At 47.4% G+C, this 18,826-nt stretch overlaps 1 protein-coding gene across 3 annotated transcripts in view; it reads right to left on the reverse strand.

Annotated features, from left to right (window-relative positions):
* C5H4orf54 (chromosome 5 C4orf54 homolog) overlaps positions 1–10,127 on the reverse strand; it is a 57,537-nt gene extending 47,410 nt beyond the window's left edge. For 2 of the 3 annotated variants that reach the window (XR_012904043.1, XR_012904042.1), the window contains exon 1: positions 4,184–10,127. Coding sequence is in view for 1 of the 3 variants with exons in the window: in XM_075929651.1 (XP_075785766.1) it covers positions 4,206–8,843 (4,638 nt within the window). In the remaining 2 variants the exon portion in view is untranslated. The remainder of the gene's footprint in view (positions 1–4,183) is intronic. The other variant, XM_075929651.1, reaches the window with a different exon arrangement.
* Between the last annotated feature and the right edge of the window lie 8,699 nt (positions 10,128–18,826).

Genomic DNA, 18,826 nt, shown 5'->3' on the forward strand with positions numbered 1-18,826 from the left:
GACAAACCACAAGAAAGGTACCAGAGCACTAGAATCCCAAGAATTAAGAACATGAAGTGCCTTCCAAAATCTGAGAGGGATGGGATATAGAGAATGCGACTGTAAGCCTTGAAAGAGAAATACTCTGGTGCAGAAACCACAGAAACCAAACCCTCAAAAAAACCTTCTGCTGGTGGTATCTGATTCAGATGATGAAAATGAACATGTACTGGTCTGAGCTGCTTTCAATTGTTATCGAGTATAATCCATCCTCAGCATGGACGCATGTCCTCTGAAATAGTGGTTGAAGCATGAAGGTATATATGTGTTTTTAGTGCACCTGGTGTGTAAATATCTTGCAATGCTGGCTACAACAGTGCCATGTGATTTTGTAAACAAGAAGTGGACAACATTTCCCGTAAATGTAAACTAATTTGTTTGTCTGAGCAGTTGGCAGAACAAGAAGTAGGACTTACAGGCTCTGAAATCTTACATTGTTTTTTGAATGCAGTTATTTTTGTACATAATTCTACATTTTTAATTTTAACTTTCATGATAGAGATTGCACATGTATAAAGTGAACTGAAAAATACTATTTCTTTAATTTTTACAGTGCAAATATTTAAAATAAAAAAAATATAAAGTAAGCACCATATATGTTGTGTTCCGTGCTGTAACTGAAATCAATATATCAGAATGCAAAAATATTCATATAAACTGTATTATATTATTAATAACATGATTAATTGATGATTAATCATGATTAATTTAATCATTATTAATTAGCAATGAACAGTCATCGTTAGCAGGTTTCAGGTGCATTATAATTGTGTCTGCTGTCCTGGGTTGGGCAGGGAAAACAAAAACAGAAAAGTAAAATAACAAAGACAAAAAGAAAGAAAAGTAAGACAAAGAATAGAGAAATAAAAGGAGAAAAGGAAGAAAGGCAAAAGTGGACGAAGAGAGAAATTTATACACACATTCGTGCGATGAAGGGAATGATACAAAGAGAAAGGAAGTGGAGAGACAATAAAAGAACAGGGAAATGGAAAATGGGGTCAACTCAGAAACAGAACAGGGTAAATCTTTATGGTTACAATTTTGTCTCAATTTTTTCCACTGAAAATAATGTATGCGATGCAGGTTTGAAGATGAATCAAAGTTTTTTTTTGTTTGTTTGTTTGTTTTTTCTACCCCCTGTTCCAAAAATCCATTTAATATAAAGATCTCATTTAAGGTTTTTTGGGGTTTTTTAAGTCAAGAGTTGAGGAAAATAGCACTGTATCACCTGTCTGATGTCTACCTCAGTTACATATCCTTAAGGATACATACGTCCTGTCTCCAATTTTAGAAGAAAAACCAAGTTCATGAAATTTTAGGTCTAACCAACTGAACAGCATTCTTTGATTACAGATAAATCCAGTAAGTTGCTGCAAACTGCTGAATTATTTTATGTATCAAATTTAGTATCATACATTTTGTGTCACCAATATTTTTGTTAGATGATTATAATTGTACTTTCATTCTGTACTCACAGGAACAAATGTTCAGCACGATGTAATGGGAAAGGGATGAATAGCCCACTACCATAAGTGACATGATACTTCCCAAATAAAAATAGCATTGGAAAAATGTATTTCTTTTGTAAACTTGTTACAATCACAATACTGTGCTCCAACATAGTATATATACACAACGTAATTTATCTTTTCAGTATCTAAGATGTCTGCACAATTATCTAAGAAATAAATTACTCTCCACAATTCATTGCACCAATGACTTAAGATCTTTTGGAAAGAGGAATAAACAAGGGAGAGCAAAAGATGTGCAGAATTTTCCTATGTGTCCAGATGAAAAATTTCTGCCAGGGATAACAACCTAAATAGTGGATCGTGAATCCACCCAACTGATGTCTGTTCACCTCCCAGAGAATCCAGTAATTAACAATGGAAACAATCCAATTTAATTATAGAATAAAATAAAAATGATTTACAATTACAAGGTAAGGAATGCTGAATGCTAAAACACATAATACAAGGAAAGTTTGTCAACTGGAGACCAGTTATTTACTTTTTATGGTCTCATGGATTAGAATACTAAAACAGACAACACAAAATATGGGAAAGAAAAAATTAGGAACACATGTGGGACTAAACAAAGCAGATGGCAAATTAACCTACAAAATTTGAGGATTTATTAAAAAGATGGACAAGAGTACTGTGCACAACTGCACATATATTCATGATAAAGATTCCCAACAGTTTTCTGTTACTTTTGAGGGCCAAAAAACTCCAATCCCAAAAATGTAAATTAAGAAATTGATTTGTTTTGTAATGAAGTGTGAACTGGTACTTGATAATGATGTTCACTATTTTTTTAGCCTTGCCACCTATCCCCCACAATTAAAAAGGCAACACTTTTCTGCAGCCTGATTTCTGCATTTGTTGAATACATTACCAGATCTTCCCTATTCTGTGATGCATCTAACCTCCCTGAATTTTCAAGCCTCATCTATATGGAAGGTTTCCCTGTGTAAATTACAGTTATCTGTGTTCAGATACTGGTATAATGGCACAAAGGCAATCTCTTCCAAATAGGCTAAGCTGTGATTCACCTCGGTGCAACATGACTGACTGCTTACACTGATATATCTATGTTGGTGATTGGTCAATAACTGCTGACATTCTCAGTGTAAACAAAGCCTCAGAAAACCCCTATATCATGAACCCCTATATCTTTTTAGTGCTATTTCATAAAAATGGCAAGGTCTTCACTAGAACTTCTCCAACAAAAAGAAATGAATTGGAGTTTGTCTTTCAGACCAATCTTACAACATCCTCAATGAGCAGGAAAAATGTACAGAAGTTGTCTATCTTGCTTTTTCTTCTTACCTATCTTGAAAATATGCAAGAAAGTGACCTAATAATCCCTGTGAGCGTGTGTGTGTCCCCCTCCTTAATTAGTGAAGGAGAAATTAAGTAGGGAAAGCCTTGCCAACCCAGCTGTTGCTTTCCCTACCACTTAAAGATTGATTTTTTTCATTAGAAAGTTATAACTCTCATTAATGGCTGTGTCTAGACTGGCCAGTTTTTCCAGAAAATCAGCCGCTTTTCCGAAAAAACTTGCCAGCTGTCTACACTGGCCGCCTGAATTTCCACAAAAGCACTGACTTCCAACTGTAAGAAATCAGTGCTTTTTGCAGAAATACCATGCTGTTCCCGTTCGGGCAAAAGTCCCTTTTGCGCAAATCATTTGCGCAAGAGGGCCGGTGTAGACAGCACAGTACTGTTTTGTGCAAAAAAGCCCCGATGGCTAAAATGGTGATCAGGGCTTTTTTGCGCAAAAGCACATCTAGATTGGCCAGGGACGCTTTTCCGCAAAAAGTGCTTTTGCAGAAAAGCGTCCATGACAATCTAGACGCTCTGTTCCAAAAATGCTTTTAACAGAAAACTTTTCCATTAAAAGCACTTCCGGAAAATCATGCCAGTCTAGACGTAGCCATTTTGAAACTGAGACCAAGTAACCAAATGATAATACTGAGTGTGTGTCTATTTATAGAAACCCTTTTAATAAGAAAACTAAGGGTTCTAAGAAAAAGCATCCTGCAAATTCTAATTAAAAGGGTTGGGGGAACAAATGCCCATTTACATGGTAAATAGGTTACATTTTATACCTTTAACTTTTACATTAGGCAAGTGGTTTAAGACATAACCAAAAGAAGAAGGGAGTGCACACCTTGCTTATGGTCTCAAAGGAATAACCATGTTAGTCTGTAACTTTAAAGATAAGTAGTCCGGTGGCACTTTAGAGACTAACAAAAGACTTTGTGGGCAAGACCCACTTCATCCGATGAGTTTTGGTGAAAATAACAGAATCCAAGATACATATAACAGCAAAACAAGAATCACCTGTCTATTGTAGGACTCGTGTTAATGAAGCTAAGTAAGTGAAATGTGCCTATTGCTGAACCAATCAGTCCTAACAGCGAAGATTTATCAGATGCCATTACCTCCCACTTTTTTGTGTATATCATATTGTGCCAAATGACATTTCAAAATAAATCTTTGAGGACGTTACCACAGTTGCTTCCAAACGTTTGAACACTGACTCATCTGCGAAATTATTTTATTATACCGACTGATGCTTAATGCTGACATCAAATTGCTCCCACCGCATACATATTTAGGAGCATAAACCAACTCACCAGCAGCCCCTTTGGCTTATCATCATCTGTGCTCCACCACAAACCTCATGGTGGTACCATCAAAGGAGGGCGGGGCAATTATCCTTGGCCCCATTTGCTGCGACGTGATGCTGATGACCGGCTTCCCCTCCACTCCCCTGAGCTGGGCAGAGGCGGCTGACGACTGGGGTTTACCCGTGGCGATATAATAAGGGCTTTCCACAAAACTTGCCTCCCCTCCACCTCCTCCCCCCGCCAGTCCTGCTGCCGCTGGGCTGCCGGTCTCGGCGGGGGCGCTGATGTCGCTGCCCGGGAGGGAGATCTGAGTCTGCAGGGCGTTCGCGGGCAGCATGGTGGGCAGGAAGCCAGGGTAGATCATGTAGGTGGCTCCGTAAGGCCCCGGGTTGAGCGCCAAGGGGGAGATGGGGAGCGGCATGGGGGCCACGGCCGGCTGCTGGGGCATGGGCACCTCCACGTACTGGCCGGTCTCGGGGTCAAAGAGCCGCTTCTTGAGGGGCTGCTGCACGGGCGCGTCCACCAGGTAGTACTGGCCGGTGCTCAGGTCCAGCAGCACCTTGCGCTGCGTGGGCGGGAAGGGCTCGGCGGCCGAGGGCGGCGAGAAGCAGAGCAGCGGCGCGGCCTGCGCCCCCTGCAGGGCGGCCAGGGGCAGCGGCTGCGGGTAAATGGCGGCGGGCGGCGGCTCGGGCGCGGGGGCGGCGGGGCCGGGCTGCTGCTTGGGGCTGGGGCCGCTCGGGCTCTTGGCGGCGCTGAAGGGCTGCAGGGCGGCGGCTGCAGCCGAAGCCGAGAGCGGGCCCTGGCGGCCGCCGCCTGCTCCCGCCGGCGGCTCCTTGAGCGGCAGGGCCAGGTAGTTCCCGCAGTCCGGCCCTGCCGCGCCCTTCTCGCCTTCGCCGGGCCCCTTGCCCGCGTTGGCGGCGGCCGGGGAGAGCTTGAGGGAGCGCGGGCCGGCCTGGCCCTTGAAGCCGCGGAGCGGGGCGGCCTCGGCGGGGAGCTTGGCCGGCGCCGCCTTGTGCGCGGAACTGACGCTGAAGAGGCTTCGAGGCGGCGGCGGGCCCGAGGCTCTGTCCGCTGCGGCAGCCTCCCCGCGGGGCCCGGGCAGGGGGCGGGGCCGCTCCCGCGCCAGGCTCTCGAAGGCGGCCGCCTTGGCCGAGACCTTGTCGGGGTTGGGGCCGGAGGCCGGGAGCGGCTGGCGCTCGGGGGCGGGCGGCGCCGGGATGGGCAGCGGGGCCGGGCCCTTCTCCTCGCCGGGCCCCGCGCGGCCGCCCCGCTCCTCGCTGGCGATGAGGGAGAGCACGTGGCTGTCGGTGATGGGCCGCGGGTCGCTCTTGCGCTTCCACTCGTGCTTGCTGAAGCTGTACAGCTCCTCCATGCTGCGCACCGCCGCCGTCAGCTTCTCCAACGCGTTGCGGCTCGGCCGCGCCTTGGCCTCCTCCCGCGGCTCCTCCTCCGCCGCGACCTTGCCTTTCTCAGCGGGCGCGGTGGCGGGCGCTGGCGGCGGCGGCGGTGGTGGCGGCGGCTGCTGCTGCTGGTGCCTCCAGGGCGCGGAGGGTTTGGACACGATCTTCAGCACGGCGGGCAAGCGAGGGTCGCTCTTGTTGGGGGCGATGGTGGCCACGGGCAGCCTCCCCGAGGTCCTGTGCACCAGGATCGTCCCCTCCGGCGTGGCAGGCAGCAGCTTGCCCCCTGCTGGGGCTTTGGCCCCCATTTCGCCCGCTCCCTTGTCCTCCCTGCTGTTGCTGACAGCCTGGCAGGTGATCACCATGGGCGACAGCGCCCGGGGGATCCCTGCTATGACCAGCTGCCTCGGCTTCTGCTCCGAGGTGATCTGGTCAGAGAGCGCGCTGCTCCTGTCGCTGCCGGTCTCGCCCGAGTCGTGGCCGTACGAGCTCTTGATCAGTTTCCTGACATCTCGCACCTGGTGAATGGGCCCTGGGACCTTGGGCTTGTTGTCTCTTATATCGCGCACCAAGAACTGCGGCACCTTGTCCAGGCCCTCCGCTTTGAACGCCTTCTGCAGCAGGCCTCGGCTGTCCTCCGCGGCCTTGGGGAAGGTGGGTGCGTTAGCGGCTAGCTTGGGGGTGAGCAGCTTCGCGATGCTAAAGGGGTGATCCTTGCTCTGCTGCACGCTGCCCAGGCTGATTTTGATCTCGGGGAGCTTGGGCTTCAGGGGGGTGTCGGACCGCGCCGCGTAGGTGGCTGTGGAGTACCTGGTCACCTGCGTGCCAGACTGTTTTTCCTTGGGGGTGCGCTGAATGTTGGGGACGAAGAGACGAGACATTTTCCTGGACTTGCTGGCTGAGGTCTCCCCGAGATCGGCCCTCCAGTCGTATTTGGCCGAGGAGGACTTGAGTTTCCCGATGGGAGCTCGCTCTTCTTTCTTCTTCTCGGCCTCTTTCTCTTTCCAGGACCTGAACGCGCTGTTCTGGCTGCGGAGGAAGGTCGCCTTGATGGCCTCCGAGGCGCTCTTCTTAATTTCGCACACCTCTTCCAAGCGCGTTTCCGATAGGGGTCGGTCTAGGCGAGGGGTAGACGCTTTAGACGTCGGCGACTTGCTGCCAGAAAAATCGCCCAGATCATCAGCTGTTAAAATGGTGTAGTCAGAGCTGCACTCGGAAAACCTGGAGTTCTGCCTCTGCATGCCCCCGTCTTTCAGCTTCTCCCTCGCTGAGCCCTCTTGCTCCTTGGAAGGCAGGGACCCGGCCATTCCAGTGTACGAAGTGTCTGTGATCTCCCCCCTCTCCATTTTGAACTCGTGCTCCCGCTGCATTTTCTTCGAGATGACATTCTTGAGGAGGCTGGAGGCGAATTTCGATTTATTAGGGGCGCCCTCCGAGACTTCTGCCGCTGGTTGTTTGCCAGCCTCATGGCCCAGCTCCCGGGGCAAGGTTTCTGGAGCTTCATCGGCGCCGCCTGACCCAGCGGCAGCATTTTCGGGACGTTTGGGAGCTTTGGGCACACCCGCGTTGATATTGCTGCTAAAATTTAGCGTCTCCAACAAAGTGACAACGCGGGAGCCGGACTGGATCCGCTTCTCGAAGCAGGCCGGCGTTTCGACGTGGGTTATCTCCCCATCGAGCTTGCTGACCACGAACTCTAGGGCTTTCGTCTGCGACTTATTGGAGCGGATGTAGAGCTGGTCGCTGGATGTCTTCGTTCCCGCGCTTCTGTGCCAGGCGCTGGGTTCGGCGCTGCTCTTGAACAGATGCTGCTCCGGTTTCTGCCCGAGATTGCCGCACTTGAGGTCTAGGTAAGTGGACCATCGGTTGATCCCTAGCGCCTGGTCCGAAAGGGACGCGGAGGACTCCCTGGAGCTGAAGCTGAGCGTGTCCAAGTAGGGGTAAGCCAAGCTCCGGAAAGCCCGGGCTGTCAGGTTTCGCACTTCTTTATCCGCATCGTCCAGCTCGCTGACGGCGCTGGAGGCCCCGCTGGAGTAACCCCCCAGTTCCTTCGCCCGCAGCGCTCCGCACCGCGTCTGCAGGCGCGCGGGGACGGCGATGAATTTTTTGGCCAGCTCATGAGTCGCGTCGGCTTTGAAACCGGCCCTGCGTTCGGGAGCTGTGGAGAGGCGGAGGCTCATGTCGCCTTCATGCTTGGCAGCGTCAATAGTGTTTTGCTTCTCGGGCAGGTTGCTAAGCTCATTTATAGCCCGGGAAGTGGGCTTGATTGATAGGAGAATGTGGCCTGCGGCGGGCTCCGCGCTCCCGCGGCTGGTGGTCTTGGCCTGGCGCTCTTCCGAGCTGGCGCACGTGTGCGCGCTGGGGGTATCGCTTTCCGAGGGAATGCTGGCGAGCTCCGTGCTGCTGGTGTTCTCCAGGCTGTCCGCGCGCGCATTGGCCTCGCTGGTGGTCGTGCTGAGATAACAGCTATTGTCCTCCTCCGTCGGCGTGTCCCCCAGCATCTCGTCGCTCCCGAAGGAGGCGTAGTCCACGAAGGAGTAGATCACGTTGTTGTCTTCGAAGTCCCACCGGGAGGCCAGCCCCAGGTCGAAGTCCATGTCGTGGTCCACCTCACTGAGCTGGATCTCGTGGGTGCTAATGTAGTGCGCCTCCTCGCCCGCACGGCTGCCCACACCTGGGCCGAGCAAGCAGCCTCCTTTGCAGTCCGCGTCGTCGCCATCCTCGCTCTCGCAGCCGCAGGAAGAGGAGGAGGTTTTGCCCTGGGCGAGGGCGCCCTGCCTCTGGGGAAACGCGCTCGCCTTGCTCACCGGGGAAAGGCAAGAGGCGGAGGAGGATTCCGGGCAGCCGCTGGCGCCCAGCTGTGCTGGGGGGAGGCCAGACGACGCGTTTTCGTTAGACCCTCCCGAGGGGGAGCCAGCGCTGCAGCCCTCCGCCTCGGTAGCTTTCCACCCCGGCTCCCGGCTTTCGGATTCCCGCGCCAAGGATGCTGGCGAGCTGCTGGCGCTATCCAGCGCCTTGGTAGCCGAGCCGCTAAGCGCGCTGATCTCCAGCGCTGCGTGGGGAGGGCTGGAACCTGCCAAAGTCAGTGTTAGGGGCTGGGGCCTGGCTTCGCGCCCTCGCGGGGACCCCTCGATCTCCACGTACTTCGCTTCCTTGGAGGTGGCGGTGCCTGGCTCGGCCGGGGGACGGCGCATCTTGTTGCTTTTCGCTCCCCCTTTTCGGCTCTCGGGCTGCTCGCCGGGCGACTGGGAGAGGGCGTTTTCCATGCTTAGCTCGCCAGCATGGGGCCGAGGGCGCAGGCAGTAAGCAGAGATACAGCCCCGGGTCTGCAAAGCCGGCGGGGAGACACGTGTCTCCTGCGGGGTTGTTCCCGGCTTCGCTCGGGGCTCTTCAGTGACAGCGGTGGAGCCAGGAGAGTGTCCCGGCCGGGTTAGGGTGGAGGTGGCTGCTGCTGCTGCCGCCGCTGCCAGTGTCTTGTTCCGGAGCCGGGAGTACAGTTGTTGGTTTGGCACGGAGAGCTGTCAGTCCGAATGCCATTGGTAACAGAAGTAGCAGCAAAGGCAGCATCTGCAGCCCGACCCCCAGCCACCCAGCAGTGAGGCATATGGAAATTCTTGTATTGCTCCTCGAGGGGGAGGTTTGCCTTATTCCACAGTCAGTAAGGGGCCGTGCGAGCCACCTGCCTTCGTGAATTGGCACAGGGCGGCCCCAGAGAAGCCCGTGTTCTGTTACTAAAAGTTACTTTCCAAGACACACAGTTCATAGGGGTAGGCTCTGGGCAGAGATGTAGCAAGGATCCCGAGCGTTTGCAGAAGTTAGGCACAGCGCTTCTCCGCTTTTTGCAAACCGGTCCCCTTCCCTTCCCTTAACTTTCCTACCGGCGATCTTCATCTTGGGGGTTTCCTGTGCATTTGAAACGTGTCCGCTTTTCCATTCCCACGGTGGCGCAACCTGCTCTTCCCGCAGCTTTTATCTGACCCAAGCCAGGCAGATATATTCAGGACAAATTCTTTCCCTCCGGGAGTATTTAAACACTCGGGTCTGTTGCTACTTGTGCAGTTCTTACAGGTCTGTAAAGAGTATTTAGGGTAAAATGTGAAAACATTGTTTTTCCAGACTTAATGTCATCTGATGCGCCGACTAACCTCAGGAGAACGTGCAAGGGGCCAAGTGATAATCAAACGTAAACGATTTGAAGGTGCGAGGGACCGAGGGTCATTCTGTAATGCTCTCAATTGAATGTCTGAGACCAAGCCCAAAACAAAGAAAATCCTATCAAACCGATCCGTTCCGCTAGATGAGTTCCCACACAGCACAGCACGTGGGAAGCAAATGATGAAAATATAGCAAATCATTTTACCCTTTATAATCCAGAGAATTAAAATGAGTCTCCTTGCGCTGCGTTTTCCTAGATCGATTTAGATTGATTCGGAAAGCGAGATTAGCCGGCATTTTTGCAACAATCAGATACCTACTGAGCCAGTTTTTCTTAGCCCCTTTGCTCGGGGTAAAGGCTCCGCTGTGCGGTTTTGTGAGAACTCGCCAGATCGAAACCATTAACTATACATAGACTATGCGTCATGTATGCCAATTGAATAAAGTACTATTTAAAACGTTCACATTTGTGTACACGATCAGCCACCGCATACTGGAATCGCACACCCGTCAACTCAGAATGCTGTTAGTCATCGTTTTGGTTTCAAATATTTAGCGCAGGGTCCAAGTATTTGTCTCATTGGAAGAAACCAGAAGGGGAATGCACACCTATGTGGAATGCTAAAACGGTACACAACACATGGAAGTTTTTAACCTACCATTACCACTCCCTTCCTGCGATTAGTTTACTATGGTCAGAAAAGATGGGTTAAGTGGAACTGTGGAAGACTATTTTTCCGATGGACTTTTTTAAAACTTTTCTGTGGACTTTTTCTATGCCATGCTTTTACAGCAATGTTGGTCTGTAGCAAAACGATCCCTGGAGGAGAGGGTTCATTGGTGTGGGTATTAGGCATTATTAAGAAGTTTTAAAAAAGATACAGCGGTTCAGAGCTGTGTATCTTCAGTACCTGATGGCTGATCTCTCGAAGTTATTTTTGTCACCAAATAGATCATTTTGCCTAGTCCTCCTTATACAAAATGGAAATGTGATTAATGATAAATGTAATGCTCAATGGAGGAAGCATAAGGGTAAGCTATAACTGGTGAATGAAGCCAATTTTTAAAAGGAAATGGAACAAAATTTTAGCCTGTGGGAAGAGGCAGATGAATGAATGAATGAATGAATGGAACAAAGTGACCTGCTACAATCCCACCAACCATTCCCTCTAAAGATTATTTTGAGTCAGTTGAGAACCCTGTCCTGCCCAAGATTTATATGCATTACACCCTTCAATATTAGTAGGAGGTCCAGTAGCAGAAATGGAACAGTTTGTGGTGGAGCAGGTTTTACAGTTGACTGAGAAGGGTCCTTAGTTGGAATTCTGGCAGAGTTTGCAAACTGGCTCACTGAGCAATTATTAAAATCTTAGGTTTAAAAAAAAGTAGTAAACGGTATTTATCTGGTGTTCAGGTAGTGAGGATTTTTTTAAAAATATGATAACTGTGTGAAATTTACAGGGGAAAGACTTTGGAGAATCTTTTCCATAAAACACAAATTTAGACAGGAATGACTAATTTAAGGTCACTTTATAAATGCAAAGGTAGGGAGAGGATCATCTGAGCAACCTTAGCTCTGCATCTCATGGATCAGATTAGAAATAAGAGTACAAATAAATGGAAAAACTTTAAAAAAAAAAACCCCAAATAGTCTTGCAGCACCTTTAGAGACTAACAAAAATGTAGATGGTATCATGAACTTTTGTGGGCACAACCCACTTCTTCAGATGAATGGAGTTTAAGGGGTCCAATTTGCAAATAAATAGCACAAAGAGGGAATGGGGAGGAGAGAAGGGGGAAAAAAGGGAAAAATTATCAGTGTGTCCATGGTAAATGGAGCTGATAAGAGCACTTAATACCTACTCTTAAGTACCCTTTTTTATGTCATTAGGATGGTTTTCAGAATGGAGAAAGGTAAAGAGCAGCATCCCCCAGGTGGTCTGTACTTGGACCACTCATATTCAACACATTCATAAATGATCTAGGAAAAGGGGTAAACAGGTGGCAACATTTGCAAATGAAACCAAACTACTCAAGATGGTTGAGTCCAAAGCAGAGTGTGAGGAATTACGTTGGGATCTCTGAAAACTTGGGTGATTGGGCAACAAACTGGCAGAAGAAAATCAATGTAATACACATTGGAAAACCATCTCAACTACACGTACAGGGCTGGTGACACACTTTGCTGGGCAATGGGGGGGTCCCTGGAAGGGGTGGGGCTAGACCATTGTTGAGACCTTGCTGTGTGGAGTTGCAGTACAAGTGCCAGCGGCCTAGAGTTCTGGGCCTTTTTAAACTGCCAAACCCCAAGGCTGTGTCTACACTGGCACAATCTCGCACAAAAGCAGCTGCTCTTGTGCAAAAACTTGCTGCCTGTCTACACTAGCCGTGTGTTCTTGCACAAGTAAACTGATGTTCTAATGTATAAAATCAGGGCTTCTTGCATGAGAACTCTGACACTCCCGCTCAGGAATACGTCCTCTTGCACAAGAGCTCTTCCAGAAGAGGCCAGTGTAGACAGGCAACTTGATTTTCTTGCACAAGAAAGCCCTATGGTTAAAATGGCCATCAGAGCTTTTTTGCGCAAGAGAGCGTCTACACTGGCATGGATGCTCTTGTGGAAGAGTTTTTGCCGAAGAAGAACTCTTCCGCAGAAGAGTTTTTGCGTGAGAATGCGCCAGTGTAGACGTAGCCCAAGGCTACTGCACTCTTTGCCTCTTCACCCCCCCCCCTCCAAAATCTCTGGGCGGGAAGGGGGAAAGATTAGGCATATGGAACAGCTTCTATCTGAGGAGAGATTAATAAAACTGGGATTTTTCAGCTTGGAAAAAAGAATTTAAAGAGGCATATGATTGAGGTTGATATAATTATGACTGGTGTGGAGAAAGTAAATGAGTGTTATTTATTCATAACACAAATAATATGGATCACCAAATGAAATTAATAGGCAGCAGGTCTGAAACAAAAGGAAGTATTTCTTCACACAGTAAACCTGTGAACTCTATACTATGGGAGGTTGTGAAAGCCAAGACTATAACAGGATTAAAAAAAAACTAGATAATTTTATGGAGGATCAGTCTATCAATGACTATTAGCCACGATGAGCAGGAACGGTGTCCCTAACCTCTGCCAGAAGCAGGGAATGGGTGATGGGATGGATTAGCTCTTGATTACTTATTGGCTATGTCTAGACTGTCATGATTTTCCATTAAAAGCATTTGCGGAAAAAAGCGTCTAGATTGGCACGGATTCTTTTCCGCAAAAGCACTTTTTACGGAAAAGCCTTTGTGCCAATCTAGACGCGCTTTTGCGCAAAAAAGCCCCCATCGTCATTTTCACGATGGGGCCTTTTTTGTGCAAAACAAATCTGAGCTGTCTACACTGACCCTTTTGCGCAAAAGGACTTTTGCCCGAACGGGAGCAGCATAGTATTTCCACAAGAAGCACTGATTTCTTACATGAGATCATCAGTGTTCTTGCGGAAATTCAAGTGGCCAGTGTAGACAGCTGGCAAGTTTTTCCGCAAAAGCAGCTGCCGTTCTTCTCATCCTGATGGAGTACTGACATTGATGGAAGAGTGCTCGGAGATGGCTTTATCATGTCTAAGCGCACACAATACATCAGCAGCTGGTGGATCAATTGCTGCAGCATCGCTCCCCAGGGTAGTGGAAACAAGCCCTTAGGCCACACCTACACTTGCACAGAATTTTGAATTAAAGATATGCAGCTCCAGCTATGTTAATTGTAGTTAATTGGAGTAGATGTACCTTAATTCGAACTTTAGCACCATCTCCACAGCAAGAGGTCGACAGGAGCAAATGCTCCTGTTGACTTCCCTTACTCTTTGTGAGTCGAGGAATAATAGCATCAATGGGGGAGCTGCCCTCACCAGTCGATGTAGCTAGACCCGCTAAATTGAACTCCGGAAGATTGATCGCTGCAGTTTTGATCTTCGAGGAAATGAAGACCTGGCCTTAGTTTGTGCTACAAGGAATGGTTGCTATCTTCTATAATGCCATAAGCCATCATTACAAAAAAAAAAAAACCAACCTGGATTGTTATATATTTCAACCATGTTTTGAATGCTGTCAGGATAACTCCCAAAAGTAGGGAAGTAGAAGTGTTGTCATTCTGTGAGGTTTAGCATACACAAATAGAGATTATAGCTGGGGCTATATACATGCTAACAGACTACAAATTAGGTTGCTTACAACATGGGCACAGGAGAATCACATTTAGCTATCATCAAGTCACATACAAAACTAAAGGGCTGCGTCTAGACTGGCAAGTTTTTCCGCTTTTGCGCAAAAACTTGCCAGCTGTCTACACTGGCCGCTTGATTTTGTGCAAAAGCACTGACGTTCTACTGTCCGAAATCAGTGCTTCTTGCACAAATGCTTTGACGTTCCCGTTCAGGCAAAAGCTCTTTTCCAGAAATGTTTTTTTGCAAGAGGGCCAGTGTAGACAGCTAAAAACTGTTTTGCGCAAAAAAGCCCCGATGGCGAAAAAAGCGATCGGGGCTCTCTTGCGCAAAACTGCATCTAGATTGGCACGGACGCTTTTCCGCAAAAAGTGCTTTTGCGGAAAAGTGTCCATGCCAATCTAGATGCTCTTTTCCACAAATGCTTTTAACGGAAAAACTTTTCCGTTAAAAGCATTTGTGGAAAATCATGCCAGTCTAGACGTAGCCATGCTGGTTTTTTATCAGGTCCTTGGCTACTCAGGCAAAATGCACAAATAAAGTGGTTTGAAGCTGTCCATAGCTTGGACTGTGAACCTCTCCAAGTACACAGTAAATCAAATTAATAAGGCTCTTCTATCAAAGAAAATTTACAAGTTGTCAGGGGGGCATAGGCAGAGCGAGGCAGGCAGGTTGCTGGAGAACATGCTTCCATTTTCTTTTAAAATAATATTTACTTTAAAAGTCCAGTTTTTGTAGTTTGTAAGAGTTTTTTTGGTTTTGGTTTTGTTTTTACATATTAAATAATGGATAATTATTTACCATCTTCATTCCAATTTAATGAAATTATTTTGGGGGGATTGTAATTGTGGCTTGATTAGTCTATTAAAACTGTAAAATGAAGGTATATAACATGCATATTCAAGATAAGCCTTTCAGTCAGACAATGTACACCACATGGAGACAATATACAGAACTAGCAGGTGAGGCCCGTCATTGACTTGGCAAAGTCATTTTATATAGATTACACTTATAGGAAAGTTCAAGAAGTTAAATCTATTTAATAGATTTTTTTATTAATGTGCTTCCAAAAGGAAGAAAAAGAGCCATTTTATATGTGTAGGATTTCAACTTCAAGCATTATTCATTTAATTGAATAATTGCTATACAGTAATTCCTCATTTAACATGTGCCCGCTTAACACATTTTCGCAATAGCATGATTTTTTTTTAGGGAACTTTTTTGAATTACACGACCATCCCTGGAATAACACGATTTTCCCAGCTGCCCCGTTGCCAGTGGCTGCGTGGGGCTTCCCTGCAAAGTGGCGGAGGGTTCACCACTTGCCGCGCTGTTCCTCGCTGACTCCCCCTCACCAGATGCCTTGCCCCCTCTCCTTTGCCCCTGCTCGCAGGCCGGCGGCTGGGTTTCCTCAGCTGGCCCATTGCAAAGTGGCGGAGGGTTCGCTGCTCGCCGCGTCATTCCCCAGTGACCCCCCCCCCCCGGACGCAGTGCAGGTCCCGGCAGACCCGTCACAGGGGCATACTCCCAACCCAATCCCTCTCCCTTCCCCTTTCCTTCCCTTCCCCAGAGCCAAACACCTCCCATCCCTGCTGTAACCCAGTCCCCTTTCTCCCCCAACCTTATGCCCTGGTCTCAACAGACACCACCACTTGAAATGCAAGCCCCTCCTTTTCCATTATTTTCAATGGGAAAATTGACCCCACATAACACATTTTCACTTAACACGATCATTTTCTGAAACATATCTATAGTGGTAAATGAGGAATTACTGTATATAGTAAATTTGAATCAGAAACTTGTCAAGTGTCCATTTCTCTTTCCATAACTAATTTGAATTATTTTGTGATTTGTAACAGTAAAAAGTTTCTTTGCACTAAAATAGCAATTGAATAGGCAACCCGATTTTAATTTTGTTAGCAAATATTTATGACCTCTGATCATAATAGTTATGACTATTTTTCTGATGAAAATCAAAAATAATTATTTAAACCTCTCACCTAGCATATTCCAATGTAAAAAGTAGTGAATCCAACTAATTTAAGTGGCAGGATCATTTATACAAAATTTGGTATCTGTAGGTAATCCCGAAGTATGACTTTATTTTGCACAAACAAATCCACAAACAAACTCTTCAAAGTTCCACATTCCACATACAATAATATAAACTATAGTACTTAGAGATTAAACTGTTCACTAGCTGTGATAATACCATACTAGTGAACTACCTATAAATAGATTTGCAACATTAAGTGCTAGTTATAACTAAAACAGAAGTTCTTGTGGGGAAAGTGTTCAGATTATGTTACAGGATGGATTTTCAATCAGAATAGGGAACCAGTCACACAGCTGGGTCTAATTCAATAAGCTACCATATAAGACACCCAGAATTGGGAGTTAGCTTGGAACATTCACTTCTCTAGTCATCTGGGGCTGAGATCATGGGGGTTGAGGTGGTATTTCAGCCTCTGGGGAGGAGAAGGGAAATGCATCCTACTTTCACACTTCTTAGCAGCTAGTTATGAAGAGCTATTCCAGTGTTCAGGAAGGGCAACTGTGATCATTACAGTTTCCATACAGGAAGGGCTTATAAATGGCAAAAGGTGGGTTTGGAATGAAGGGGTGGATGGAAAAGGCTGACACAGACACAGGTGGTAATATCCTGAATCTCTATACCTGAGGGAAGTAAACCATGCAAGCATGTGCCTGTGCTTTAATGTCCTGGGATGCTTAGGGGTGGAATAGAAAATGAAGGCAGCCCCAAAAATTCACCCTAAGAAATTTCAGTTTAAATGCTATAAGTGCAAATGTTCTTAAGTTATTAAAAAAAAAAGCCTGCCATCTCTCACCCCATTATGATGTCTGAGAACAGTGGTCATCAACCAGTAGATCGGGATCTACTGGTAGATCTTGGAGCCTCTGACATGATCCTGACTGGTTTAATCAAGATGCGATCAAGTGCTGGCACTTCAGCTGCCCCTCCTCTTGCTGCTGTGCAACTCCTGCCCTTTGCCTTGGGTCTGCCTTCCCTATCCCCGGGAACGGAGAGGTGCTGATGTCAAGGTGCCCCTTCTCCCACCCTGTATCCTATCTCCACAGAGCAGAGAGGGGGCACAATAGGACTTTGCTGGCTGCTTTTGGGAGTGGTGCAGGGCCAGGGCAGGGGTGAGCCTGCCTTAGCCCCACTGCACCACCACCCAGGAGCCATCTGAGGTAACTAATGCCTAGTTGGAGCCCACATCCTGAAACCCTACTCTAATCATGAACCCCCTCCTGCATGCCAAGCCTCTGCCCCAACCTCCCTACATCCAAAACCACTTCTAAAGCTTGCACCTAGAACCCCCATTCCAACTGCCTGCCCCAAGCTCAGCTCAAAGCCTATCTCACACTCCAAATTCCCTAATCCAAGACCAAAGCCTGCACCTCAATCTTCTGTCCCTGCCTGGTGAAAGTGAGGGAGGATGGGGAAGAAAGTGAGGATGGAGTGAGCAGGCATGGGGCCTCAGAGAAGGGGCATGAAGGAGGCAGGGGGGCAAGGGTATTTAGGTTTGAGAAAGATTTTGGATTGCACTTAAATTCAAAAAGTGATCGTGTGCTTAAAAAGGCTGGAGTCCTTAAATAGTCCTACAACTATTCAGTTCAACATATAGAAAATATTTCCTGCATGGCACAAAACATTCCACAAAGTGCCTGCGAACATCTGCATACAAGTGCATTTTATGACGCCGGCACTAGGTAATTTGGTAATAGCCCTAGGAATGGTTAAATTATACAAAACAGCCCTCTAGTGTTGAAATACTGTATCACCCTAGCTGCTTTATGACTAGCATGTTTTAAAGAGTAAATGTTTCTCTCTTTGTCTTTTATTTATCTTTTGTCAGGATTTTCTTACCCATTTTGTCCATCATCTGGGGAGATGATGTATAATAATGATTTCTGCCTTTGTAAAATGCTTTGAGAGCTGTGGTTGAAAGGTACTATAATATACAAACACACATACACATGCACACTACAAAGGTAGAATATATATGTGTTTATATATTCTATACAACTGAGAGCACCTGGGGGTTAAATGTAATTAAGTTTCCCAGGTTTTGTGTGTTTTATTAAATCAGTTTACACATTTTCTATTAATTGAAGAAAAATATGGAGGTAGCAGAAGGTTAAATTAACCTGGAAATACTGAATAAATATTATCCAAAGATAATTTAACAATATTTCCAACCCCTCCCTTTGTTTTCCTCCCTCAACTCAACAATGCTGCCAGTTTAGGGGACTGAACAGCAGGAGACCACCTAGGACTGCTCCTTCATAGCGCAAGGAAACCAGCCAGCTATGTATCCTCCTTCCATGCATGCAAAAGGAGATTTAGAACAGTTCTTCTATTTCCACAGTGGCCAGGGGTCTCAAGAAATTCTCTTGTCAGAAGGACAATGGTCCCAAGATGAGTTGTGCTTATGAGCAAGGCCATTGGAAACAACACAATGCAGGGAAATGCAATTAAGAAGCAAGTTCTTTCACGACACAGAAGAAGGCCAGGTGGTGGGAGATAGGGCTGGCCTTATCATGAGGAGAGCTAAGGCAGCTGCCTCAGGTGCCAGACTGTGGTGGGGGGGGGGGAAGTATCCAGAGAATTGAGACCTTTCAAAGTTTTGGCTCAAGCGAGCGGGCATGGGGGCATCATTTGAGCTCCCCGCCTCAGGTGCCAAAATGTTGTGGGCCAGCCCTGGTGGGAGAGGAGTCAGGGATAGCCACAGTAACCGGTGTGAGCCACTACAGAATTGCAGAGACTTAGTACAATTCATGAAAGAATGCTGCATGTGGCAGCACTGCTCTCTTTGTGCACAGTTGTGCTTTTTTTCCCATCAGAGGAATTAGAGCAGTGGTCTCCAA

The sequence above is a fragment of the Pelodiscus sinensis genome, chromosome 5 (assembly GCF_049634645.1).
Source record: "Pelodiscus sinensis isolate JC-2024 chromosome 5, ASM4963464v1, whole genome shotgun sequence".
NCBI classification, from domain to species: domain Eukaryota; kingdom Metazoa; phylum Chordata; order Testudines; family Trionychidae; genus Pelodiscus; species Pelodiscus sinensis.